The sequence below is a fragment of the Antechinus flavipes genome, chromosome 1, assembly GCF_016432865.1.
Source record: "Antechinus flavipes isolate AdamAnt ecotype Samford, QLD, Australia chromosome 1, AdamAnt_v2, whole genome shotgun sequence".
Taxonomy (NCBI): Eukaryota; Metazoa; Chordata; class Mammalia; order Dasyuromorphia; family Dasyuridae; genus Antechinus; species Antechinus flavipes.
The window spans coordinates 49,937,744-49,963,350 of NC_067398.1; the positions used below are offsets into that span (position 1 = coordinate 49,937,744).

At 34.7% G+C, this 25,607-nt stretch overlaps 1 protein-coding gene across 1 annotated transcript in view; it reads left to right on the forward strand.

The window, feature by feature from the left end:
• Nucleotides 1-25,607, forward strand: part of SLC6A11 (solute carrier family 6 member 11) — a 174,873-nt gene that overhangs the window by 17,012 nt on the left and 132,254 nt on the right. Inside the window, exon 4 of the mRNA XM_051982320.1 lies at nucleotides 4,269-4,359. Coding sequence (XP_051838280.1) covers nucleotides 4,269-4,359 — 91 coding nt within the window. The remainder of the gene's footprint in view (nucleotides 1-4,268; nucleotides 4,360-25,607) is intronic.

Below are 25,607 nucleotides of genomic sequence, written 5' to 3' on the forward strand. Positions count from 1 at the left end.
ACAATTGGAAAAATATTAAGTGCTCTTGGATAGGCCAAGAGAATATAATAAAGATAACAATATTACCTAAACTAATCTATTTATTTAGTGCTATACCCATCAGACTCCCAAGAAACTATTTTAACTGACCTAGAAAAAATAACAACAAAATTCATGTGGAAGAACAAAAGGTCAAGAATTTCAAGAGAACTAATGAAAAAAATTCAAATGAAGGTGGCCTAGCTGTACCTGATCTAAACTATTTTATAAAGCAGCAGTCACCAAAACCATTTGGTATTGGCTAAGAAATAGACTAGTTGATCAGTGGAATTGGTTAGGTTCACAGGACAAAATAGTCAATAACTTTAATAATCTAGTGCCTGACAAACTTTTGGGATAAGAATTCACTATTTGACAAAAACTTCTGGGAAAACTGGAAATGAATATGGTAGAAATTAGGCATGGAGACCCACACTTAACACCGTACACCAAGGTAAGATCAAAATGGGGTTCATGATTTAGGCATAAAGAATGGGATTATAAATAAACTAAAAGAACATAGGATAGTTTATCTCTCAGACTTGTGGAGGAGGAAGAATTTGTGACCAAAGAAGAACTAGAGAGAATATAGAAAATAGAAAATTTTGATCATATCAAGTTAAAAAGCTTTTGTACAAACAAAGCTAATGCAAACAAGATTAGAAGGGAAGCAATAAACTGGGAAAACATTTTTACAGTTAAAAATTCTGATAAAGGCCTCATTTCCAAAATATATAGAGAATTGACTCTAATTTAAAAGAAATCAAGCCACTCTTCAATTGATAAATGGTCAAAGGATATGAACAGACAATTTTCAGATGATGAAATTGAAACTATTTTTACTCATATGAAAGGGTGTTCCAAATCACTATTGATCAGAGAAATGCAAATTAAGACAATTCTGAGATACCATTATATACCTGTCAGATTGGCTAAGATGACAGGAAAAGATAATGATGAATGCTGGAGGGAATGCAGGAAAACTAGGACACTGATGCATTGTTGGTGGAGTTGTGAATGGATCCAACCATTCTGGAGGACAATTTGGAACTATGCTCAAAAGGTTATCAAACTGTGCATATCCTTTGATCCAGCAGTGTTATTACTGGGCTTATATCCCAAAGAGATACTAAAGAAGGGAAAGGTACCTGTATGTGCCAAAATGCTTGTGGCAGACCTTTTTGTAATGGCTAGAAACCGGAAATTGAATGGATGATGTTCATCAATTGGAGAATGGTTGGGTAAATTGTGGTATATGAATGTTATGGAATATTATTGTTCTGTAAGAAATGACTAGCAGGATGAATACAGAGAGGCTTGGAGAGACTTACATGAACTGATGCTAAGTGAAATGAGCAGAATCAGGAGATCATTATACACTTCAACAACGATACTATATGAGGATGTATTCTGATGGAAATGGATATCTTCGAAAATGAGAAGATCCCAATTCAGCTTCAACTGATCAATGATGGACAGAATTAGCTATACCCAGAGAAGGAACACTGGGAAATGAATGTGGACTGCTTGCATTTTTTTTTCTTCCCAGATTATTTTTACCTTTCTTAATCCGATTTTTCTTGTGCAACAAGAGAACTATACAGAGCTATACATCTATATTGTATTTAAGATATATTTTAACATGTTTAACATATATGAGACTGCCATCCATCTAGGGGAGGAAGTAGAGGGAGGGAAAGGAAAACTTGGAACAGAAGTGAGTGGAAGGGACAATGTTGTAAAATTACCCATGCATATGTTCTGTCAATAAAAAGCTATAATAACAAAAAGACTTTTTCAGTTTGTTCATTTGTGCTTATCAGATAATTCTGTTTAATTTCTATTTTGAGGTTTTATTCACAATGAGTTATTGATTTACTGTATTGGAATATAAACTCCTTTCAAGTTAGCATTATTTCATTTGTTATTCTTATATCTGGTACCTCATTCCTGGCATCAAATATAAGCTGAATAATATTCATTAATTTCATTTATTTATTATTCTTCCTTTGCTAATTTGTTCCATGGATAATCGTTTCTATTTTTAACCAGTAATACCAAAAGATCAAAAAAAATTACATTTTATCAGCATTTATTACTTCACCATACTTTACTTAAATAAAGTGATAAAATGTTTTATTTAGTTACTTTAAAAAATGAGATAATTGCTCAGATTTCTTCCAACAACAAGTCTTCAATTCTGTCATATTGGCTGATAGGTACTTGATTCTCTGGACTTGGAGTGAGAAAGATCTGAGTTTGTAATTCTCATTCTGCTACTAACTTGCTGTGAGTCCTTGGAGAAGGCACTTGCCCTCAATGAAATTCAGTTTCCTTTTCTTTAAATATAACAGTAGATTCAAGTTCAGTGTTCTTCCCACTATATTAAGCAGTTCAGTGACAGATATCTCTTTTCCCTTAATCCTAATTCTATACCATTCATATACCAAAACTTAATCCAGCCCCTTTGCTAACTGGAACAATCAACACTTTTAAGTCCCCATGCTTTCCTGGAATTTATTGTCATGTTTAACATTTTGTTGTTCAGTCATTTCAGTTGTATCTAACTTTTAATTACCTCATTTGGGGTTTTCTTGGCAGAAATACTGAAGAGCCTTGTCATTTCCTTATCCAATCATTTGACAGATGAGGAAACTGAGACAAATAGGGTTGAGTGACATGCCCAGGGTCATATAGCTAGAAAGTGTTTGAAGCCAGATTTAAATTTATAAAAATTAGTTTTTCTGATTCCAAGCCCAGTGGAAGAAAAAAAAAGGAGGAGAAGGAAGAGGAAGAAGAGGAAGAGGAAAAGAGTTAATTGAGGGAATCATAAAAGGCTTTCTATAAGAGATGATGCATGAGTTAATTCTTGAAGGAAGCCAAGGGTGCATTGAGGAAGTACTGCAGGCTTTGGGTTACATCCTAGAAAATGGAGTTCAGTTTCAAAAATGCAAATAGGCTAGTTCAGCTGGAATGGGATGCATGTAAAAGGAAGTAACATGCAATAATCCTGGAAGAATTGGCCTGTGCCAGGTTGTGAAAAGTTTGAATTGCTGAATTGCTACAAAATAAGGCTGAACTGCAAACTTAATAGAAAATCTTCTGGCCATGAGACAATTGACATTATATCACAGTATCCCCTAGGCACATCATTCTTAGTGTTCCTTCCATCTCATCTCACCTTAAAGAATCATTTGGGAATTGGCAAAGTGGATAGAATGGAAAAAAATATAGTCAGGAAGTTCTGAATTCTGGGTTTACCTTAGCTATTTACTAGCAGTATAATTTTGGGTTCTATGCCTCAGTTTCCTCATCTGTAAACATAAGGATAATTAATAATAGCACCTGCCTCATAGGGCTGTTGTGAGGATCAAATGGACTAATATGTATCAACGGGTTTCACAAACCATAAAATCTTCTATAAATGCTTTTATTGTTGACTCTTTTGAGTCGTCTGACTCTTTGTGACCCCATTTTGGGTTTTCTTCTCCAAATAATTTTACAGGTGAGGAAAGTAAGGCAAATAGGGTTAAGTGAGTTGCCATGGATCACACAGCTAATAAATTTCTGAGACCAAATTTGAACTTAATGAAGATGAGTCTTCCTGACTCCAAGCCCAGTGCTCTGTGCACTATGGCACCACTTGGCTTTCTTCTATGAATGCTAATTATTATTGTTACCATTGTTGATCTCATGCACTACTCTCCCAGGGGGCCTCAAACTTTTTAAATAGGGGGCCAGTTCACTGTCCCTCAGACTGTTGGAGGGCCGGATGATAGTAAAAACAAAGGTTTTGGGCCTTTAAATAAAGAACCTTCATAGCCCTGGGTGAGGGGGATAATTGTCCTCAGCTGCTGCATCTGGCCCGGGCTGTAGTTTGAGGACCCCTGCGTGACACAAATTGTTCTTCCAGTCTCCTTTTTGAACCTAACAATTGAATTTACAAGTATTTGACTTAAAATATACCTTGGACTTACTCACTTAGGTGTGTTCTGTAAGCTTGAGAGCAATGGCTATTTATTTCTGTAAATATATCAGGCCAAGGAACACCAAAGTGTTCTAGTATCATGCACAGAAATAAAGAGATTATTGAATTGAATTCAGTTAAATGGAATGGCACAGTCTCCTTTTGGTCAGATTATCCAGAGTCAGGCAGCTAGTCAAAGACCCTTACTTTCTCCCTGGCCAGGCACATTCTCCTCAATGAAGTCAGTATGCTTTATGAGATCATTGTTGGATTTCCATTGCAGATCGCTGTGTGGAGTTCCAGAAGTTGAACATGAGTAATTGCAGCCAGGTGTCCCTCCAGAATGCAACCTCACCTGTCATGGAATTTTGGGAGTAAGTATGATCAAGAACTCCCTTCTCCCTTTTCATCCTAGGAATGTTTTATCTCAATATCAAAGAAAATTGGGGAAATTGGAAATTGGGGAGCCAGCTTAGCAGGATATAGGGAGCTTATCGGAGCCCCACTGTTTTTTCAGGGCTTCAGGACCAAATACCCTTCTTTCCAGAGAAAATAACTGGTTTCTTGTGTATAGGATTTTAACTGGAAGCCCAAAGTCTCAGATGTATGTTTTTTTTTTTTCTTACTCAATGATAACCAGTATCGTTGGGTGTTAAACTTAGAAGGGTTTTAGTAAAATGTTGAGTCACCATCTACAGTAATCTTTGAGTCCAAAAATATAAAATCTGACCCTGTTTACATTTCTTTTCCCTCTATTTGCCAGGAAGTTACCAAGATTTGAGGGGTCTTTTGATGTTAAACTTCAAGTCAGCCTTTACATTCTCCTCTTTTACCTTTATCAAGAGGCTTCTCGATGTCTTTAACAGAAAATAGAATATTTAAAACATAGTAATCAATGAGTAGATTTACTCTCTAGAAGTGTCATAAATGGAAGCTTAGATTTGGAGTGAAAAGCTCTGGGTTCCAATCTTGGCTCAGTGGCTTACTATGAGATCTTCAATAAGTCATATTATTTACTTGATACTCAATTTCCCACATCTGAAAAATATAATGGTTGGGCTAGATGACTCCTTTCTGACTCTAAAATCCTATGTACATGTACCTATAGAGAAGACTGAGAAAAGACATGACTATTGATTTTGAATACTTGAATTCCATTCAGAAGATTACACAGACTAATTCAATAAATCAATTTATATCAAATGTTTCTTATGCACAATGATAATGAAATAGTTAGCATTTGCATTTGGTTTAAGATTTATAAAGTGCCTAATATATGCAAACTCTTTTGGTCCTCACAACTATTCTTTGTGGTAAGTTCTGTTGTTATCCCCTTTTTACAGATGAGGACACTGAGGATCACTGAGGTCACATAGCTAGTTTCTGAGGCAGGATTTGAACTCAGCTCTTGACTCCAAGTCCAGTACTCTATCCACAATATGACCTAATTGCTTCTACCAAGGTCCTATGGTAGAAATGGTAAAAGATGTGAAGACAAAAACAAAATGTATATTTTGGAGTTATGTTTTTATCTTAAATGCAGCTAGATGATAACAATAGAAAGAGTGCTGAGCATCAGAAAGACCTGAGTTCAAATACTGCCTCAAACATTTATCTGACCCTAAATAAGTCACGTAATTTCTATTTATATCCATTTCCTCATATGTAAAATGGGTGTAATAATAGCATCTACCTCCCAGTCTGATGATGAGAATAAAGTGAAATAATAATTGTAAAACATTTTTCAGATATTAATGAGATGAAGACCAGTCATATATCACTACTGGAAAAAACAAAACAAAATAGCTTTGGCTTTAGATACCTTTGTCTGCAAAATGTCTCTGCTTTTTAGTATTCTGTATAGATTTTCCATAGCTTTCCTTCAAAGAAGCAAGCATCTTTAAATTTCATGGCTGTAGTCACCATCTACAGTAATCTTTGAGCCCCAAAATATAAAATCTGACCCTGTTTACATTTATTTTCCCTCTATTTGCCAGGAAGTTACCAAGATTTGAGGGGTCTTTTGATGTTAAACTTCAAGTCAGCCTTTACATTCTCCTCTTTTACCTTTATCAAGAGGCTTCTCGATTCTTTTTCACTTTCTGCCACCATAGTATCATCTGCATATCTAAGTTTGTGGATATTTCTCTTGGCAATTTAAATTCTGGTTTATGATTCATTCAGCTTGGCATTTCACATGATGCACTCTGCACATAAGTTAAATAAATAAGGTGATGACAAGTTTTCCAAATCTTAACCAATCAGTAGTTCCATATTCATTTCTAACTGCTGTTTCTCGACCCTCATACAGTTTCCTCAGCACACAAGTAAGATGATCTGGTGCTCTCATCTCTTTGAGGATTTGTCACATTTTGTTAAGATCCATATACTCAAAAGCTTTAGTGTAGCCAATAAAGCAACAGACATTTCTCTATAATTCTCTTGCTTTCTCCACAATCCAGCAAATACTGCAGTTTGGTCTCTACTTCTACCTCTTTGAAAACCAGCTTGTTCTGGTATTCTCCATTTACAAATTGCTGAAACCTGGATTGCAGAATCTTAAGCATAAACTTTGTAGTGAGTGAGATGAATGCAATTATTTGGTAATTTGAACACTCTTTGGTATTGTCCTTCTTTAGGACTGGGACATAAACTGATTTTTTTCAATACAGTGGTCACTGTTGAATTTTCCAAATTTGCTAGCATTTTAGTGCAGAACTGTTAACAGCATCTCTTAGCAAATTCTAATTTCGAATAGCTCAGTTGGAATTCAGACATCTCCACTAGCTTTATTGTTAACTGTGTATGTATAAAATTGTCAACTGTGTATGTATAAAATCTTATCAAATGACTTTTTGCTTTCTTGCTTTTCTTTTTTTAAAGGTATTTGTTCCTTCCTCCTGTACAATAGTGAGAACCTCTGTCCTTAGGTCTTTAGACATTCTGTCTACTGGATCTGATCCTTTTTTAAATTTTTTAAATTATACCTTTTTATTAACAGAAAGTTACAACATTGTCCCTTGCCCTCATTTCTGTTCTAAGTTTTCCCTTCCTTCCCTCCACTCCCTCCCTAGATGGCAAGCAGTCTTATACATGTTAAACATGTTAAAGTATATCTTAAATACAATATATGTGTACTGGATCGGATCCCTTAAAACTATTCCTTACTTCCATTTTATATTCATAAGATATGTTCTTTATGTCATACTTATATGATCTGATGGTTTTTCCTACTTTCTTCAATTTAAGTCTACATTTTGTAATAAAAAGCTCATGATCTGATCTATAGTCTACTCCAGGTTTTGTTTTATCTGACATATCGCTTCTTCACCTTTGGCTGCAAAATATATACTCAATTTAATTTCCATATTGACCATCTGCTGATGACCATGTGCAGAGTCATTTCTTGGGTTGTTGAAAAAAGAGTATTTGCTATGACCAGCAAATTATCTTGACAAAACTCTATTAGTTTCTGCCCTACTTAATTTTGTACTTTAAGGCCAAATTTGCCTGTTATTCCAATTATCTCTTGATTTTTGAATTTAGTTTTCCAATCCACTATTGCAAATGTGATATCATTTTTAAAATTATTCCTAGAAGATGTTGTAGATCTTCATAGAATTGATCAACTTTGAACTCCTTAGCTTCAGTGTTTGGAACACACATTTGTATTATTATGATGTTGAATGGGTTGCATTAGATATAAACAGTTATCATTCTGTAACTTTTGAAATTATACTCCATGATTGATTTTTTCACTGTTTTATTGTCCAAGAGGGCTATTCAACTTCTGCTAAGAGATTCTTGCCCACATTAATGTGTTTAATGAGCACCTGAATTAAATTTACCCATTTCCATACATTTAAATTCATTGACATTTTAGATGTCCATATTAAATCTTTTCGTCTCCTGTCTGACCACATCAGCTTACTTTGTTGCATAAACCTTGTATTCCGAGCCATTATGCAATATTAATCTTTATAGCACCAGACTTTCTTTATATTATTGGTTGCATCTACAGCTGAGCTTGCTTTAAGTTTTGATCCAGTAACTTTATTAGTTCTAAAGCTATTGGTACTTGTCCTTGGATCTTTCTCAGCAGCATGTTAGACACCATGCCTGATTTCCTCAGTAGGTAAAGATTATTCATTTGTTCCCTACTAGCCTACTACCTAGATCCTAGCATCTAGATTACTCACTTTCCTTGAGCCCTTTTCTAATCCAAATATTTTTTGATGGTCTTCCCCCATGTATGCTGGGTGAAAACAGTTCTTTAGGAGGGTAAAAGCTAATTGTTGCTCTTCTCAGCAGTTCAAAATTAATGCAATAACCCTTTGGTTTCATTCTTGATTGTAGTGTCCTCCGTTTGGGACCATGCCCAATTTATATCCTCTTCTCTCTCTCTCTCTCTCTCTCTCTCTCTCTCTCTCTCTCTCTCTCTCTCTCTCTCTCTCTCTCTCTCCTTATTTGTCTCAGTCTCTTATTCTCTTTTTTTCTCAATATGTATCTATATTTTCTTTGAATAGAGTCTTTCACATGTTGTTCCTCCCCCTCTCCATTAAACTGTGAACTCTCTGAGAACAGAAAATATCTTTTTCTTTTTATCTGAATCCCTTCTGCTTAGCATAATGCCTAGCACATACCTGCCACTTTATAAATAATAGTCAAGCTGATGATTTTTGTGAGTTTCATTTTCCTCAAACAAGTACTTGTACTATCTACCTGAAAAGACTGATGGGAGAATGAAAGGTAAGAGTTTATATGAAGCAGAGACAGAACCTGGGACAGCACAAATAATACTGGAGTAAGTGTCATTCATGTACCCCCTTATTAATTTTTTAATCTGAATACTACCTTCTGAGGGTTGAGACTCTGAGATAGATCAAGACTACTCCTGAAGACACCACCTTGTGGAAAAGAGGGAGGAGCTTATGTAGAGTTAGAAGAAGCAGATTATTTAGTAACTTCCTATTTTAATTGATTCTTCTTGCTATTCAGTATTAAAACCTGTTTCTTGAATTCCTGCTTCAAATTCATTCAATACCTTCCAAATTCAGCTCTTATTGTTTGTCCTTTGCTCTCAAAGAGAACCACGATATCAGGGAGGAGATGCCGTGACATGCAAGTGAATTGGATTTAAGTGAGGGAGGGTTAGGCAGGCCCCTGCCTCACTTTCCCCCCTCAGAACCTCGTGGTTAGATATAAATGAAGATGACTAGAAATGGCCCTGGACGCAGTTGAAGACCTTGGCCTATTTAAGCTAAGGTTTTCAACAGTCTCAATTTGCCTGAGACTATACTCATTCAGTGATTAAGGATAGGTAGCAGTTATAGCAAAGCACCAGACTCAATATCCTAGTTATGGTTCTTTGTGGTGATTTTCTTCTTTTAAATATAATATATAGATAGTTCTCTCTGGGAGAAAGAGCAGGTTTCTGCGGGAGGTTTTCTGGAGGCAGCCTTAGTATCAGTTCAGATCAATAATTACCCCAAATGCAGCCAGCTGGTAAAAATACAAATGTTTATTTCTCCTTCCAAGTCTTCTTAGAGGCCTATCTCTCTGCTTGGTTCCAAGAGCTCCCTCCGAATGTCTCCACATCCAAAGATTTTGTCCTTCAGCCTCTGCCTCTGCTTTCTTCAGCCTCAGCACAAAAATGGAATGAATCTCTTGTCTCCTTCACTTGGAGCTCGGCTAGCTTTCTGGCGAGTCTTTCAGACCAGCTTGGTCTCAGTGTGGGAAGTGCAGGAGCCCAGCCACCACAGTGGTGTGAGATGAAGATGAATCTGGTTGTGCCTCTGAGAAAGTCTTCTCAATCTTCTGCTGAACTCTCCATTTGTAGCTTCTTCCTCTGAAAACTCTTCTAACTGGCCCCTTTGAAGCTCTATTTATTTGAGAGAGAGGAAATGTGGGATGCGAGAGAGAGGGATTATGGGTTTCTTCCCAGAGTGCTCTCTGGCCCTAAGAGCTTTAAGGGAGGTGTGAATTCACAAAGTTACAAAGTTTACTTTGTGATTCTCCCATACTTGTGAACTCCAATGAGTAAAGGTGTGAACACAAGCATTGTATCAATTAGTTCTACTTAGTACCTTGTTTCAGGTTCTGGCCCAAAACATCAACTCTAATGAGTTAGCAGTTTGTAAAGATTCCAACAGTTCTTTAGTAAAATACTATGTAAATGTGAGTTATTATTATTGATAAATTTTGTTATAAACTCTCCATAGGCAGGGATAGCAGTGTGTGTGTGTGTGTGTGTGTGTGTGTGTTTAATTCTCTCTTCATTAAATGAATTATAGTATTTCATGCAAATTATCAATTAATGCCTGGACAATGAAGAAATATGTACAGAGTCTAAAAAACACCAGTTGCTGTTTTTCCTAATAATTATTATGTTTCAGAAATAATTTTTTAAAGTATTTTTTTCCTTGCCTCAACTAAATTCTTCCTATGATGCTTCTTTGTGGTGAAGACTTGATTCTGGCCTCTCAAAGGATCTTTCAGAAGAGCACATGCTTTCTCAAGTTTTTTTCTTTTACAAATAATATTTGATTTTTTCTAATTACATGTAAAGAGAATTTTCAATATTCATTTTATAAGATTTTAAGTTTTACATTTCCCCCCCCTTCTCTTCTCCTCTCCCCAAGATAACAAGCAATCTGATATAAGTTATATATGTGCAATTTTTTTCTCTGTTTATACTTTAATTTTTTTCCCAGTTACATGGAAAAACATTTTTGGCTTTATATATGCATATTCATTATTTTTACATATTTCCAAATGGATCATGTTGGAAGAAAAAATCAAAACAAAAGGGAAAAACCATGAGAAAAAACGGGTGAAAACAGTATGTGTTTATTACATCCAGTCTCCATAGTTCTCTCTCTGAAGGCAGATTGTGTTTTTTATCTAAAATTTATTGGGATTGCCTTGGATCACTGAACCAGTGAGAAGCATCAAGTTTTTCATAGTTGTTCCTCACACAATCCTGCTATTGCTGTGTATAAATATATGTGAAATCTTGTAAACATATTTCCATAGTAGTCAGGTTGTTTAGAAGAAATAGAAGAAAAAGGGAAAACTACCAAAAAAGTAAAAATAGTATGTTTTATTCTGCATTCAGATTCCATAGATCATTTTTAACATATATTAGACTACTTGCCATCTCAGGGAGGGGGTGAGGGAAGGGGAGGAAAAATTGGAACACAAAGTTTTTCAAGGGTTAATGTCAAAGAATTATCCCTGCATGTGTTTTGAAAAATAAAAATCTTTCATTAAAAATAGTGTTTCAAATGCAAAAAAGCCTATTTTGTGGTATAAAGTTTTATTTTTTTTTCTTTTTATAGTCTCCCACTAAATTATAAGCTTCTTGAGAGTAGAACATGTCATTAACCTTTCTTCATATCTTATGTGTTTAGCTTAATAAATATTTATTGACCTTAAAAAAGATTCCATAGATCTTTCTCTAGATATAGGTGTCATTTCCCATCATGAGTCTTTGGGAATTGTCTAGGATCATTGTATTGCTGAGAAGAGCTAAATCAATCATAGTTGATCACTGCATAGTATTATTGTTACTGTGTACAATATGCTCCTGGTTCTGCCCACTTCAGTCAGCATCAGTTGATGCAAGAGTTTCTAGGTTTTCCTGAAATCCATTTGTTCATTATTTCTTATAGCACAATTATATTCCATTAATTCATATACCACAACTTGTTCAGCCATCCCCAACTGATGGGCATTTCTTTAATTTCCAATTCTTTGCCATCAACAAGAGAGCTTCTATAAACATTTTGTACATATGAGTCCTTTTCCCTTTTTATGATCTCTTTGGACTACAGACCCAGTAGTAACACTCCTGGTCAAATGATATGTACAGTTTAATTGCCCTTTGGGCATAATTCCAAATTTCTCTCCAGAATTATTGCTTTGTCAAGTCTTAAACTGGTTGAGCTTCCAAGAAAGGCTGAGCAGAGGACTTTGTATTATTGGCTCTGATTTCATAACTACCACCTGAGGAAGAGCCTGGCTAAATTCAGAAACTCATCAGTAGCACCAACAGATATTTGGGGGGAAACACAGGAATGTGTGGAAGATTCAAGATTTATGATGGCTGGGGGAGTGCCCAAAGCCCTGAAATCTCAGATATCTTAAGTACTGACAAATGTTTCCAAATAATAATTTTATGTTTATAGCATTATATAGATTATGCAATTCTTTGCCCACATCTTCACAAGATACATGATATCTTTTATTGTGAGAATTGAGGAAGGATAGGGGGGAGAAGCGTGTCTGATGTTAAAATTGCATTGGAGCTCCCAGTGTAATAACTTCCTCTATTAATATAGATTAGCAACTCATCTGTTATAAAATGTGGGGATATTTAGAGAGTGAATGACTTTCCAATACTCATAAAACAGAGAATGGAGCTGGAACTTGATTCCAGATTTCCTGACTTCAGTTTCAGCATGCTTCATAATGAGATTTTCATTCATCTCCAATTCTTTATAACCCCATATGGGATTTTCTTGGCATAGATACTACAGTGCTTTTCATTTCTTTCTCCAGATTATTTTACAGGTAAAGAACTGAGACAAAGAGGATTAAGTGACTTGCCCAGGTTCACACTAGTTACTAAGTGTCCAAGGCCAGATTTGAACTCATGAAGCTGAATTTCCCCTGACTCTAAACCCAATGCTCTATCCACTGTGTTACCTAGGTGCCCTTTTTTGTGACACTAAAGGTGACGTCTTTATATAACACAAATGCCTTTGTTAATATTGATCTTGTAACACTGCTGAACAGTAAAGTCAATTTCTGTAATTTCTTTTCTATAAAATTTCTTCTGGAGATGTTCTTGACTGTACCTCAGTAATACAATGGATCTATGATCTTATCCATTTGGAAGCTCTTTTTAATAATTCAGATTGCAAGTCTTCCATGTCTGTTCATCCTGCAAGCTCATCTGTGTCCATTTCTCAATTTGATTCATAGACTACTGGTGTCATCTCTCATATTTTCTTGACATTGTGATGAAGATAGTAATCACATATGGAAAAGTTCATCAGTAACTTCTTGTCACATGATCAGCTTATCTTCTTCCCATTATATTTTGATGGTATTTTTACATCATTTCCTTTTATAATTCTTCATTTATAATGTAAATTAGATTGCTTATGTCCACCATACACCTCCAATGCTCTCTGAAAAATACTCAGAGACTAGAGTAACATGACTCCTTCCTCAGACAATAACAATAGAAAAATGTTGGTATTAAAAAAGATGGATCTCTGTTTAGATAGAAGCTTTAAGTCACTAAAAGAAATTTGAAGTTTCCAAAAGGCAATCCAAGTTCCTTTTTTTCTTATTCATTTTTGACTCAACTTATTTTTCATTTGACGTGTCTTCCAAGTTATGTGAATTTATCAATTTCAATAGGTTGTCTGAACTACTATATATCATGCTTTACACAATAGACATTTTTCATCCACCTGTTTTTTCTTACAGGGGTAAACTCCTTTTGAGTGATTATACCTCTCATTTAAGATGCTCTGCAATGTTTCAAAAGAACAGAAAGTCATTCACAAAGACTAGCATCTGGAATATCTCACCATGTACATGTGGTTCCTCTTTGACTTGGATTTGGGGTGGGATTTTTTCCATGTTGGTGATAAGCAATTTTGGGGAAAATACCTCTCCTTATTTTAAATTTGTTTTTGTTGTGTCTTTTTTTTTTTTTTTTTTTTTTTTGCTGAGGCAATTGGGGTTAAGTGAATTGCCCAGGGTCACACAGCTACTAAGTGTTCTGAGGCCAGATTTGAACTCAGATCCTCCCGACTTCAGGACTGGTGTTTTATCCACTGTGCCACATAGCTGTCCCATCTTATTTGTTTTTAATAACCATATTATACAGATATCTTACAGGGAATAATGTATAATTTTGGCATAATTCATCAGAGACATCTTTTTGAAGGAGAATTTTTAAGATTATGTTTTGCTCTCCCAATTTAAATGCTTCTTTATGATCACCAAATAATAAATGAAGTGGAATCAGTCAACAATTAATAAGCATTTATTGAGCTCTCACTATGGGTCAGGCACTGTGCTACTCTCTGGTACAGATAGCTTTTTTCTGTCTTTCAAACAATTGTGTGGTGCTTGAGTTTCGATCTACTAAGGGATATAATTTTCTAAAGTTTGCCTGTTTCTTTTTAAGACTTCCATCAAGAAGGGTTACAATGCTTTAAAAGATATTTTCAAAACATTTTATATAGATGGAAAAATAGGCAGATGTCATTTGTTATAGATAGTGTCTTGGTTGCATCTTTTGTACAAATAAAATCTGAGATGAATTTTATGCCCATCTCCCAATTTTGGTATCTTTTCTTCCATCAGATCAAATGAGATAATATATATATATATATATATATAAAGCACTTATCACAATGACTTGGACATAGCAGAGACTTATAAATGATAACTATTTTTATTATTACACTTTGAGAATCTATCAATTCTTCCTATTTTACATAGACCCAAACATGGATCCCTGCCATATGCGCTTGGTATAATCCAAATGTTTTTATGTTTTTGCTTACTTTAGTGACATATTTACATCCTCTAAAGGCACATCCAGGGTGACAATATTAAAATCAATATGCAATGATGACATATTTACTTCCTCTAAACGCATATCCAGGATGACAATATTAAAATCAATATGCGATGATTTCATTGTCTTTGATGATGAAAATTTACTATAAGAAAATCTCTGGGAGTCTTTTTCCACTTTTCATCTATTTGCTGTTCTTTTTTTCTATTTCATCCATTAATGCTCTTGAAATGATTTTATTTAATTGAGTCTCTTGACCAAACTTTCTTTAAAGTGATTTCTCTTCACTGATTGCTATTTTGTGAAGAAATACTGCTCATAATCTACTGTTATCTTCTGTAAAAGTTTAAAAATAAGTTTGTGTGAGTTTCCTCAGCTGCCATATTCTTATGCTTGGCAAGTAGAGCAATTGTTTGCTAATTAAGATCATTTTTGACTACTTTTTGTGGCAGTTGGTTTATAAAACTTATCTATCAATATAAAAAAGTGATATGTGTGTGTGTGTGTATGTGTGTGTGTGTGTGTGTGTGTGTGTGTGTGTGTGTGTGTGGCAGCTCTGTTTGTTGTGGCTAGAAGCTGGAAAATGAATGGATGCCCATCAATTGGAGAATGATTAAGTAAATTGTGAATGTTATGGATGTTATGGAATATTATTGTTCTATAAGAAATGACCAGCAGGATGAATACAGAGAGACTTGGAGAGACTTACATAAATTTAGTCTCACTCCTTATTTCCTGAATCATATTTTTTTTAAATAACTTTTTATTGACAGAACCCAGACCAGGGTAATTTTTTATAACATTATCCCTTGCACTCACTTCTGTTCAGATTTTTCCTCTCCCTCCCTCCACCCCCTCCCCCAGATGGCAAGCGATCCTATACATGTTAAATGTGCCACAGTATATCCTAGATACAATATATGTGTACAGAACCAAACAATTCTCTTGTTGTACAGGGAGAATTGGATTCAGAAGGTAAAAATAACCCGGGAAGAAAAACAAAAATGCAAACAGTTTACATTCATTTCCCAGTGTTCTTTCTTTGGTTGTAGCTGCTTCTGTCCATCATTGATCAATTGAAACTGAGTTAGATCTCTTTGTCAAAGAAATCCACTTCCACAGAGTACATCCTCATACAGTATCGTTGTTGAAGTATATGATGATTTCCTGATTCTACTCATTTCACTCAGCATCAGTTCATGTAAGTCTCTCCAAGCGTCTCTGTATTCATCCTGCTGATCATTTCTTATAGAACAATAATATTCCATAACATTCATATACCACAATTCACTCAACCATTCTCCCATTGATGAGCATCCATTCATTTTCCAGCTTCTAGCCACTACAAACAGAGCTGCCACAAACATTTTGGCACATACAGGTTCCTTTCCCTTTTTTAGTATCTCTTTGGGGTAATAGCCCAGTAGTAGCATTGCTGGATCAAAGAGTATGCACAGTTTGGTAACTTTTTGGGCATAATTCCAGATTGCTCTCCAGAAGGGTTGGCCTGAATCATATTTTCAAACATATTTTTCCTGTCCTAACTGTATCTACCTTTGTCTTAAAATCAAATATCAACATGTATGTTAATTTGTTTTGAAAGCCTTATAAAGTTCTTCATAGAACTTTGCTGCCTCTTTATCCTTAGTGAATGATTTTAGTGTAACCTACAATTACTTTCAAGTTGGTCTTTATGTACAATAAATAATGCATTATGAAGTGACCAAATGCTCTGTGAAATGTTTCTTTTTGCTTCTAAACACATAATAAGACTAAATTTACCAACTTCTTCATTTTTCCCTATGAGGAAAATACATGATCCATCCTTTCATTTAGCTTCAACTTCCTTTTGCATTCTTGTTTCATTTATAGTAAAATTTTCAAGATTGATAGAATTAATTTCCTCAGGAGTATTTTCACCATAGTCATTAAAACTCTCACATATAGATATGAATGGCTAAGTTAGCATACACAGGTTGTCTAAAGTAATATAATTCGTTGGAATGTCTGTCTCCTTTTTTGCCACATTACCACTATCATTTCATTGAACGGGTTACTCATTTTACTTGTTAAAGCCTCAGTAAATGGGGTAACCACCAGCTGTCTTTTAGGGCAAATAATGGATTTTCTTTCTTCCACATGTATTCACACTATTAAAAGTTACAACTATACAAAATACAGTCATTGTTTCTAGCTCAATGGAAATATGCATAGTGAGTTGAGATAATGTGATCATTTCAAGGGATTCAGTATTCTCATTAATTGGAACTTTTATGTTGCCTATTTTATGGGATTGTGGCAAAGTGCTTTGAAAACTTTAAGATTCTAGAGAAAAATGTGTTAATGTTATTGAGAAATTTACCTTTTATCAAAGCTTCAAGAGAAACTTGGAGTGATCTCAGGAAGCAAAGCTGCTTAGACTTTGTTCCAGAAGTTGATGTCATTCATTAATGTGATGCCTCAGTGCTATGGCAACAGGGTCAGGTTTTGTGTACTTTTGGTCAGTCATTCCTGAAGCCCCATCTATAGTGGGGGTGGGGAGGGAAAAGGTATAATCATAAGACTTTGGTATCTAATTCAGGTTATTTTTACCAGCCAGGTCAACTGTGTGTCAAATGTTATCATACTGGATTGTGACTAAGAATTTATTCTTTTGCATTGCAACTAGTGGTTACTATAAATATATTGACCCAAGGGAAGTCAATGAATAAATCAATTAAGCAACACACTTTTAAAAAATAGTGATGTACCTTCTACTTTGTTCAACATGGGAGATATAAATAAAAAGCAAAAATAATTCATGAGTTTATTTAGGTACAATTCCAACAAAGGGAGACAATAGTCACATAGACACATACCAAATACTTACAGGATAAATAGAAAGTAAGGATAAGGTAGAAGCAAATGGGGAGGATGAAAAAAAGCCTCTTGCAGAAGGTGGTATTTGAGCAGAATCTTGAGGGATGCCAGAAATTCTAAAAGGTAAAGGTTGGGAGCAACAGTATAATTGGTAGGGAGGACAGCCAGGGCAAAGGGATGGCAATATGGGATAGCATATCATATGTGAGAAATGGCGAATTGGCTTGTATAACTGGAGACTGGAAATATAGCAAAAACTAAGTTGTGAAAGATATAAATGCAGAGGAGTTTATATATGATTATAGAAGTAATAGTAAGTCACTGGATTTCATTGGAGATAATGTGGTCAGATTCACTTGATTTTTTCCCCAATTTTCTTTAATTTTAGTTTTTAAAACTACTGACACATTTTGTTTTTACATTAGAAACATTTAGAGATCAGTCCTCTTTCATGAGAGATCTCCAAAACAAAGTAATACAATAAAGTAAATTTAATAATACAATGACCTCATCTGAAAGTGAATTTCATCATTTTGTATCTATAGCATACCATCTTCCACCTCTCTCCTTTTTTAAAATCAAAAGGAATCTATTTTTCTTTCTCTAACACCACTGAGAAAAAAGGAAAATATGTTTATTAAAAGAAATATGCATAGCTAAGCAAAACAAATTCCCTCAAGATTATGTAGAAAAAATACATATCGTATTCTTTATTCCCAATCCATCATCTCTTTGCAATGGATAGCATGTTTAATCTTTGGCTGTCTGGAATTCTGAGCAATCATTATATTGATCTTAGTTCTTGCAGTGGAATCATACCCACATTTAAAGGAAATCATGTTGGTAACTGTGTGAAGAATGGACTGCAGTAAAGGTTAAATTTGAGGCAGTGGGACCAATTAGAAAGCTACTGAAATAATCTAGGAAAAATGAGATGTCATATAACAAGTGGAAAGAGTCCTGTATTTTGGCTATAAGTTTTCTCTCTGACAAGTCCCTTCTAAGGCATTATGCTTTACTTTCCTTATCTACAGAATTATGGTTTAATTGATTTCCCATGTACCTACTATGTTACAGGCACCATCATAGTTATTGGGGATACAAAGAGAAAAATAAAAACAAGTTGGATCTCTGAGGTCTCTTTGCTAGTCAAGTTTTCTGTTCTTCCTTGTGTATCTCTAGGTGTGGAAATTCTTTTTGAAGTATCACAGAGGAACTGAAGCTCAAATATGCAGAGAGCTGAAGGACTACTTAGTCTAAGCTAGGCAGTTAGATTGAACAATGAATAGAGTATAGGCCATGAGATCAAAAAGATCTTCATTCAAACACTGTAATTCTGGGCAAATCACTTAACCTCTCATTTTTCTTATTTGCCAAATGGGGATAATAACAGCATGGTGGTTGTAAGATATGTAAGGCAAGATTATTACATAAGATATGTAAAATAGATGAGATAATATTTAAATGGTGCTTTGGAAAACTTAATGTACTATATGAATGTTGGCTAGCTAAATATTGAGAAAGGAATCATGTTTATAAACCATTTAGCAATTAGTTATCAAGCCTCTGCTTGAAAATCTCCAAGGAAGGGGAACTCCTTACCTGTACATGCAGTCCATTTTCCTTTTTGTAAAATACTAGTTGTTAGGCACTTTCTCCTGAAAAATCATCAGTTTTCCTTTGTGTCACTTTTATTGATTACTCCTTTTTTTTTTTTTTGCATTCTGCATTATTACTTTGCCTCCTCTTCATGGTTTATTCTTTCTTTTTTGGAGGATAGATGTTTTCCTTTTATCTGGTAAATCCTCCCCTTTTTTTAAGATTGCCACATTTTTCTCTTTCCTTCTTCCTCTTTCCTGATTGGCAGCAAGTCATTCGTTCAATGGATAAATATTTATTAAGCATCTAATGTGTGTCAGGCATTTCGCTAAGTGCTGGGGACAGCCAACTAGATCTGACTGTTTCAGTGATGCAATTCATAGTAGCCAGGGCAGGGAATGCAATACCAAGATCCAGATACATAGCATATGGAGATTCCTAAAAAGTTGAGAGATATATATGTTACTCCTTAAACAGAGAGGCTTCTGCAAATTGATTAGGAGACTTTTTTTCATTGCCTGGGGAAGCTAAATAGTAAACATTTTCTTAAATTTATAAATGTAAAATGTATTTTTAACTTATCATTTTTAATATTCTTTTAAATTTTTGAGTTTCATAATTTCTTTTCTTCCATTGTGAAGATAAGCAAAATAATATCAATTGTACATGTGAAATCCTGCAAAGCTCGTTTCCATATTAGTCTTTATTCAAACAAACAAACAACAAAAAAAGAAAGCGAGAATATTGTAATTCAATTTGTTTTCAGAGTTGTATACATTTTTTCATCATGAATCCTTTGGAATTATATTAGAACATTATCACTAGAACTAGAATAGAATAGCTAAGTGTTTCACAGTTGATCATCATTACAACATTGCAATGATTTCCCAGTTCTTCTCACTTCACTTTGTATCATTTCATTTAGGTCTTGTCATGTTTTTCTGAAACCAATCCCCTCATATTTCCCTCAGTATAATAGGGCTCTGTCACAATCATATGTCACAACTTGTTCAGCCATTCTCCAACTGATTAGCATCCCCTCAATTTCTAATTCTTTGTATCCAAAAAAACTTCTATAAATATTTTGGTACATGTAGGCACTTTTCCTTTTTCTTTGATCTCTTTGGACTATCGACCCAGCAGTGAGAGGTATGGCTGGATCAAAGGGTAGTTAGAGTTTGATAACCTTTTGGGCATAGTTCAAATTCTTCTCCAGAATGGTTAGACTGACTTACAACTTTACCAACAATTAGTATATCTATGTCCCAGTCCCCTCTAACATTTGTCTAAGGCACTATTTTAATCAATAGTGATTTAGAGTACTTTTTCATATGACTGATAGAGATTGCTTTAATTTCTTCTGAAAACTGCCTGTTCATATCCTTTGACCATTTATCAATTGGGGAAAAGATCTTATTTTGTGAATTTCATTCTGTTCCCTATATATTTGAGAAATGAGAAACATTTACTATAAAAATTTTTATAATACTTCACTATTTATAATATGTTTTAGCAAAATATAGTTTCCTTTTTTAATTAGGTCTGTTTTTTGTTTTTGCTTTTCTGAAATCATGATTCTTACCCCTGCCTTTTTTACTTGCACTGAAATAGATTCTGATTCAGCCCTTTATTTTAACACTGTGTCTTTTTGTTTCAAGTGTGTCTCTTATAAATAGTATATTGTTAGATTCTGATTTCTAATATATTCTGCTGATTTCTAATCCATTCTGCCATCTGCTTCCATTTTATAGGTGATTGTATCATCTCATTCCCATTCATATTCCTCTTTTTTTCTTTCCTCCCTTCTTTTCTCCCTATATTTTTCCCTCCCAGACATAGTATTGGGCATACAAAAAAGGCAAAAGGTAGTCTTTGCTCATAAAGAGATAATAGGAAGACAGCATAAAAACAGCTATGAACAAACAGGTCACGTACAAGATAAATTGGAAATAATCAGTAGAGGGAAGGCAGTGGAATTAAGATGAATTAGGAAAGGCTGGTTAATCTGACTTAGTTGGACTTTATGGCTGAGTCTGTCTTCTGCAGATATATTTTCTTCGCCATCAAATTTACTGTTTTATAGAGCAATTTTTCTTACCATTCCCCACCATCTCCTTTGTAACATTTGAGTTTATATGCTAAGCAGCTCTTACCTTAACTTCCACATTTCTTCTTCTTGTCAAGGCGATAAGTTGGGGTATTTTTGGGACTTGGCTTCCTTATTGTATCTAGTACTTTACACTGATTATTCTTTTATAGTAAATAATGGCAGTCCATGTCACCATCTTTTCCTTTGTGCCTTTTATCATTTCTGGATGTCAGTAACATGATTATAATAATAAAATTATGTTTGTTTTATAAGGGAAAATTTTTTATATAAAAAGTTTTTTTTATTTTCAAAATACATGCATAGTTTTCAGCATTTACTCTTGCAAAATCTTCTGTTCCAAATTTTTTTCTTTCTTTTCCCCATTCCCTTCCTAGATAGCAAATAACTCAATATATGTTAAATATGTGCAATTCTTGTTTATATATATATATATATATTTCATAATTATCATGCTACACAAGAAAAGGAAAAAAATGAGAAAAAACAAATCTCAAGCAAACAACAATAAAAAGTGAAAATACTATGTTGTGATCCATACTCAGTCCCCACAGTCTTCTTTCTGGGTGCAGATGACTCTCTTCATCACAAGACCTTTGGAACTGGCCTGAATCACTGTTGGAAAGAGCCATGTTCATCAGAATTGATCATTGTATAATCTTGTTGTTGCTGTGTATAATCTTCTCTTGGTTCTCCTCACTTCACTTAGCATCAGGTCATGTAAGTCTCTCCACGCTTCTCTGAAATCATCCTGATGATCATTTCTTACAGAACAATAATATTCCATGTACCATGGACTTATTCAGCCATTCTCCAATTGATGGGCATCCACTCAGTTTCCAGTTTCATGCCACTAAAAAAAGACTGCTACAAATATTTTTGCATGTGCAGGTCCTTTTCCAATAGGGAAATATTTTCGATGATACTACCTTAACCCAAAACAGTAAAATGCCAGCCATTTAGAGAAAGGGGGATGGTTCTGAGTTTTGATCCAGGCTAGTGCCCTTTCAATCTCAGCACAAAGGCTCCACTGTTGATATGTAAAGATATCACTTCTGAGAATTTATTGTTTTCTCTATGATTAGATACTGTATCTCCATGGTGATACATGAAGAATTGTCTATGAAAGGTTCTCTACTATTTCCCTTGGTGTTCATTGCCAGCACCATGGAGAGCGTGCTGGACTTGGAATCAGTAAGATGCCATTTGAATTTCATCTCAGACACTTATTACCTATATGCTTCTGGCCAAGTAATTTCATCCCTTTCATTCTCAATAAGTAATAAAATAGGAATAACATTAGCATTTATCTTACAAAATTATAATGTGAATCAAATTAAATAGTTTCTATGCAAAGTATTTTACATACTGTGAAATACTATAGAAAATGATCATTAATCATTATTACAACTGATGATAATAATTTTGGGAATGCACTTCCACTATCGCCTTCAGCTCTGCAATTGTTCTGTATTGTCATACACTAACACTTGTTCTTAGCAACAAATATAACAGCTTTTTCTAGTGTCCACCTTTCTATCTATTAGAGATAAGTGAAATTCCATCACTTGATGGAAAAAGGGACCTTCCCTGTATTACTAATCAATCCTTTCAAAACCATACAAGGTTTTGCTTAATTTTTAGAAAGGTAGCTTAAAAGTATCTTGTGGGAAAAGATGACAACACTGGGAGGTTAAAGATGTGGAGTTGAGTTATAGTTCTGCTATAGGATCTTGGCAACTCCTTTAAACCCTTTGAGACTTAGTTCCCTTATGTGTAAGATGAATGTAATTCTATTCCATTTGACTTTCTTATCAAGCAAACTTTTAGTGAACTGTAGAACTTAATATGACTGCGACCTCTGATGATAGAAGGTGAGTTTGAGTTAGCCATTCATATTATCAATTCAATTAATATTTGAAGAGTAATAGTTTTCATGCCCCAATTTTTATTCAGTTTTGGCCAAAGGACTTCTACAGCTGTGATAAAGGGACTTTGTAATTCTAAATCTGGAAAAAAATCACAGAATGACACAAAGTGAGGTGGGATAAAGAATATTTACCATAAAGGATATTTAACTCTGGTTGTCCCATAGTCCCACTTTCAATTTTTAACAGAGCCATTGAGGAAGCCGTTTGTCACAGCAGATATTGAACTGAACCTGAACTAGGGAAAACATGAATTCAATTCCTGTTTCTGACACCTATTAGCTATGTCATCATGAGCAAGACTGGGTTCAATTTTTTCATCCTTGAAGTGGGAATAATAACACCTGAAGTACTACTCTTTTTATTATTATTATTATAAAGCTTTTTATTTTCAAAACATACACACAGATAATTTGACATTAACCCTTGCATAACCTTGTATTTCAGATTTTCTCCTCCTTACCCCCACCCTTACCCCTAGATGGCAAGCAATTCAATAGATGTTAAACATGTTACAATATATGTTAAATCCAATATGTATAAGCATATTTATATAATTCTCTTGTTGCACAAGAGAAATCAAATAAAAAAAAGAAAATAAATGAGTAAGAAAATACAATCCAAGTGAACAACAACAAAAAGAATGAGAATGTTATGTTGTGCTCCACATTCAGTCTCTACAGCCCTCTCTCTGGATGTAGATGGCTCTCTTCATCACAAGATCATTGGAACTGACATCGATCATCTCATTGTTGGAAAGAGTCATGTTTATCAGAATTGATAGTCATATAATATTGATGTTGTCATGTACAATTATCTCCTGGCTTTGCTATTTCACTTAGCATCAGTTCATGTATATCTCTCCAGGCCTCTCTGAAATCATCCTGCTGATCATTTCTTATAGAACAACAATATTCCATAACATCCATATACCACAACTTATTCAGCCATTCTCCAACTGATGGGCATCTATATCTACTCAGTTTCCAGTTTCTTGCCACTACGAAAAGGGCTGCCACAAACATTTTTGTACATGTGGGTCCTTTTCTGAAGTACTACTGTTCATGTGATTATTGAAGAGGATCAGATAATGCAAGATTATATAAAGTACCTTGCATAGTCATAACTATTCATTTTTGTAAAAAATGCTACTTTCTGATAAACTTCAGTTTCACAGAATTGAAATCAGAGAATCTCAAAATATAAAGACATCTCTGATGTTATTTAGTCCAATTCATGCTTGAAATCCTCTGTAGCAATTCAGACAAACTCAACCATTGTTTGAAGACTCCTCATTCCCTCCTCAATCAGACCATGTTACTTTGGAAGAGTTTTCATGTTAGCAAGATTTTTTCCTGCTCTTTACCCTATGTTTGCCTCTTTATAAATCCAAATTGTTGATTCTTATTCTATCCTTTAAAGGAAGTAGGACAAATCCAATTCTTTTTTCCAATTTCCACTTTCACCAAGTGGTGAAAACATCTGTTTCATCGCCAGTTTTCTCTTTAATCAGGCTAAATATCTCAAAGGCCTTCAACTCATCTGGCATGAGCTCAAAGCTATCCACTATTCTCTTTGATCCTCTCTGGACACTATCTAGCTTATCAAAGTCCTTCCGAAAATGTAGCATCCAGAAATAAACATAACAATCCAGGTGTGGCTTGAAAGGGACAAAGGTCACAGGGATCATCCCCTCCTTATCCCTAGAAGTCATAGCTTGCATAATGCAGCCCATATTTTCATTAGTTTTATTGCCTGTCATATCATGCTACTGATTCATGGAAAACTTTCAGCATAAAACCTTGGGATCTTTTGCAGACAAACTGCTCTCTAGATACTTTCTCTAATTGGTCCATTTCTATAACATGAAGACATTAACCCATATGAGCTCCAACGTTCTTTTCAGTTCCAAATGCCATAATCAATGTCTTATAAAATATGATCAAATTTCCATGTGTAATTAGTTTGATGGAAATAAAATCCTATCTCAAAAATTGGCATGAACCTCTGGAAATTATGTAGTTAGGATGTTAAAGAGGTTTCCTCATTTACATATAAAGCAAATCGAGCCTAGAGAGATGAAGCCACTTGCTATAAGTCACCCAGGAAGTTAGTGACTAAACCAGAATGGGAAATGAGATCTCCTGGCTCCAGGTTGAGCATTCCTTCTGCTGTTAAGATTGTGTCACTCGAGAGATCTGTAATTTCATTACTATAGGCCTTCCTTCTTTAATGGTATTCCACTTTTGCTTCTTCCCTCATCTCCTGTGCATTAATCAATGGTTTTTGGCATATCTGGTCCTTGGAAACAGATATACAGTCTATCACTAGCCCCTTCTCCAAAATTTTGCTCATTTGTTATAAAGTACGAGATTTTCCTTTATAGATTTTGCTTTCATGAAAGCAGAGTCATATCCAGACCACAGTGAAGTATCAGGGATGAACTTTCTGCAGTCCCATTTGTTCATCCATCAGAAATGTCACTTGGTCTTATAGGAGTTCTTAATACTTTATAGTATAGTC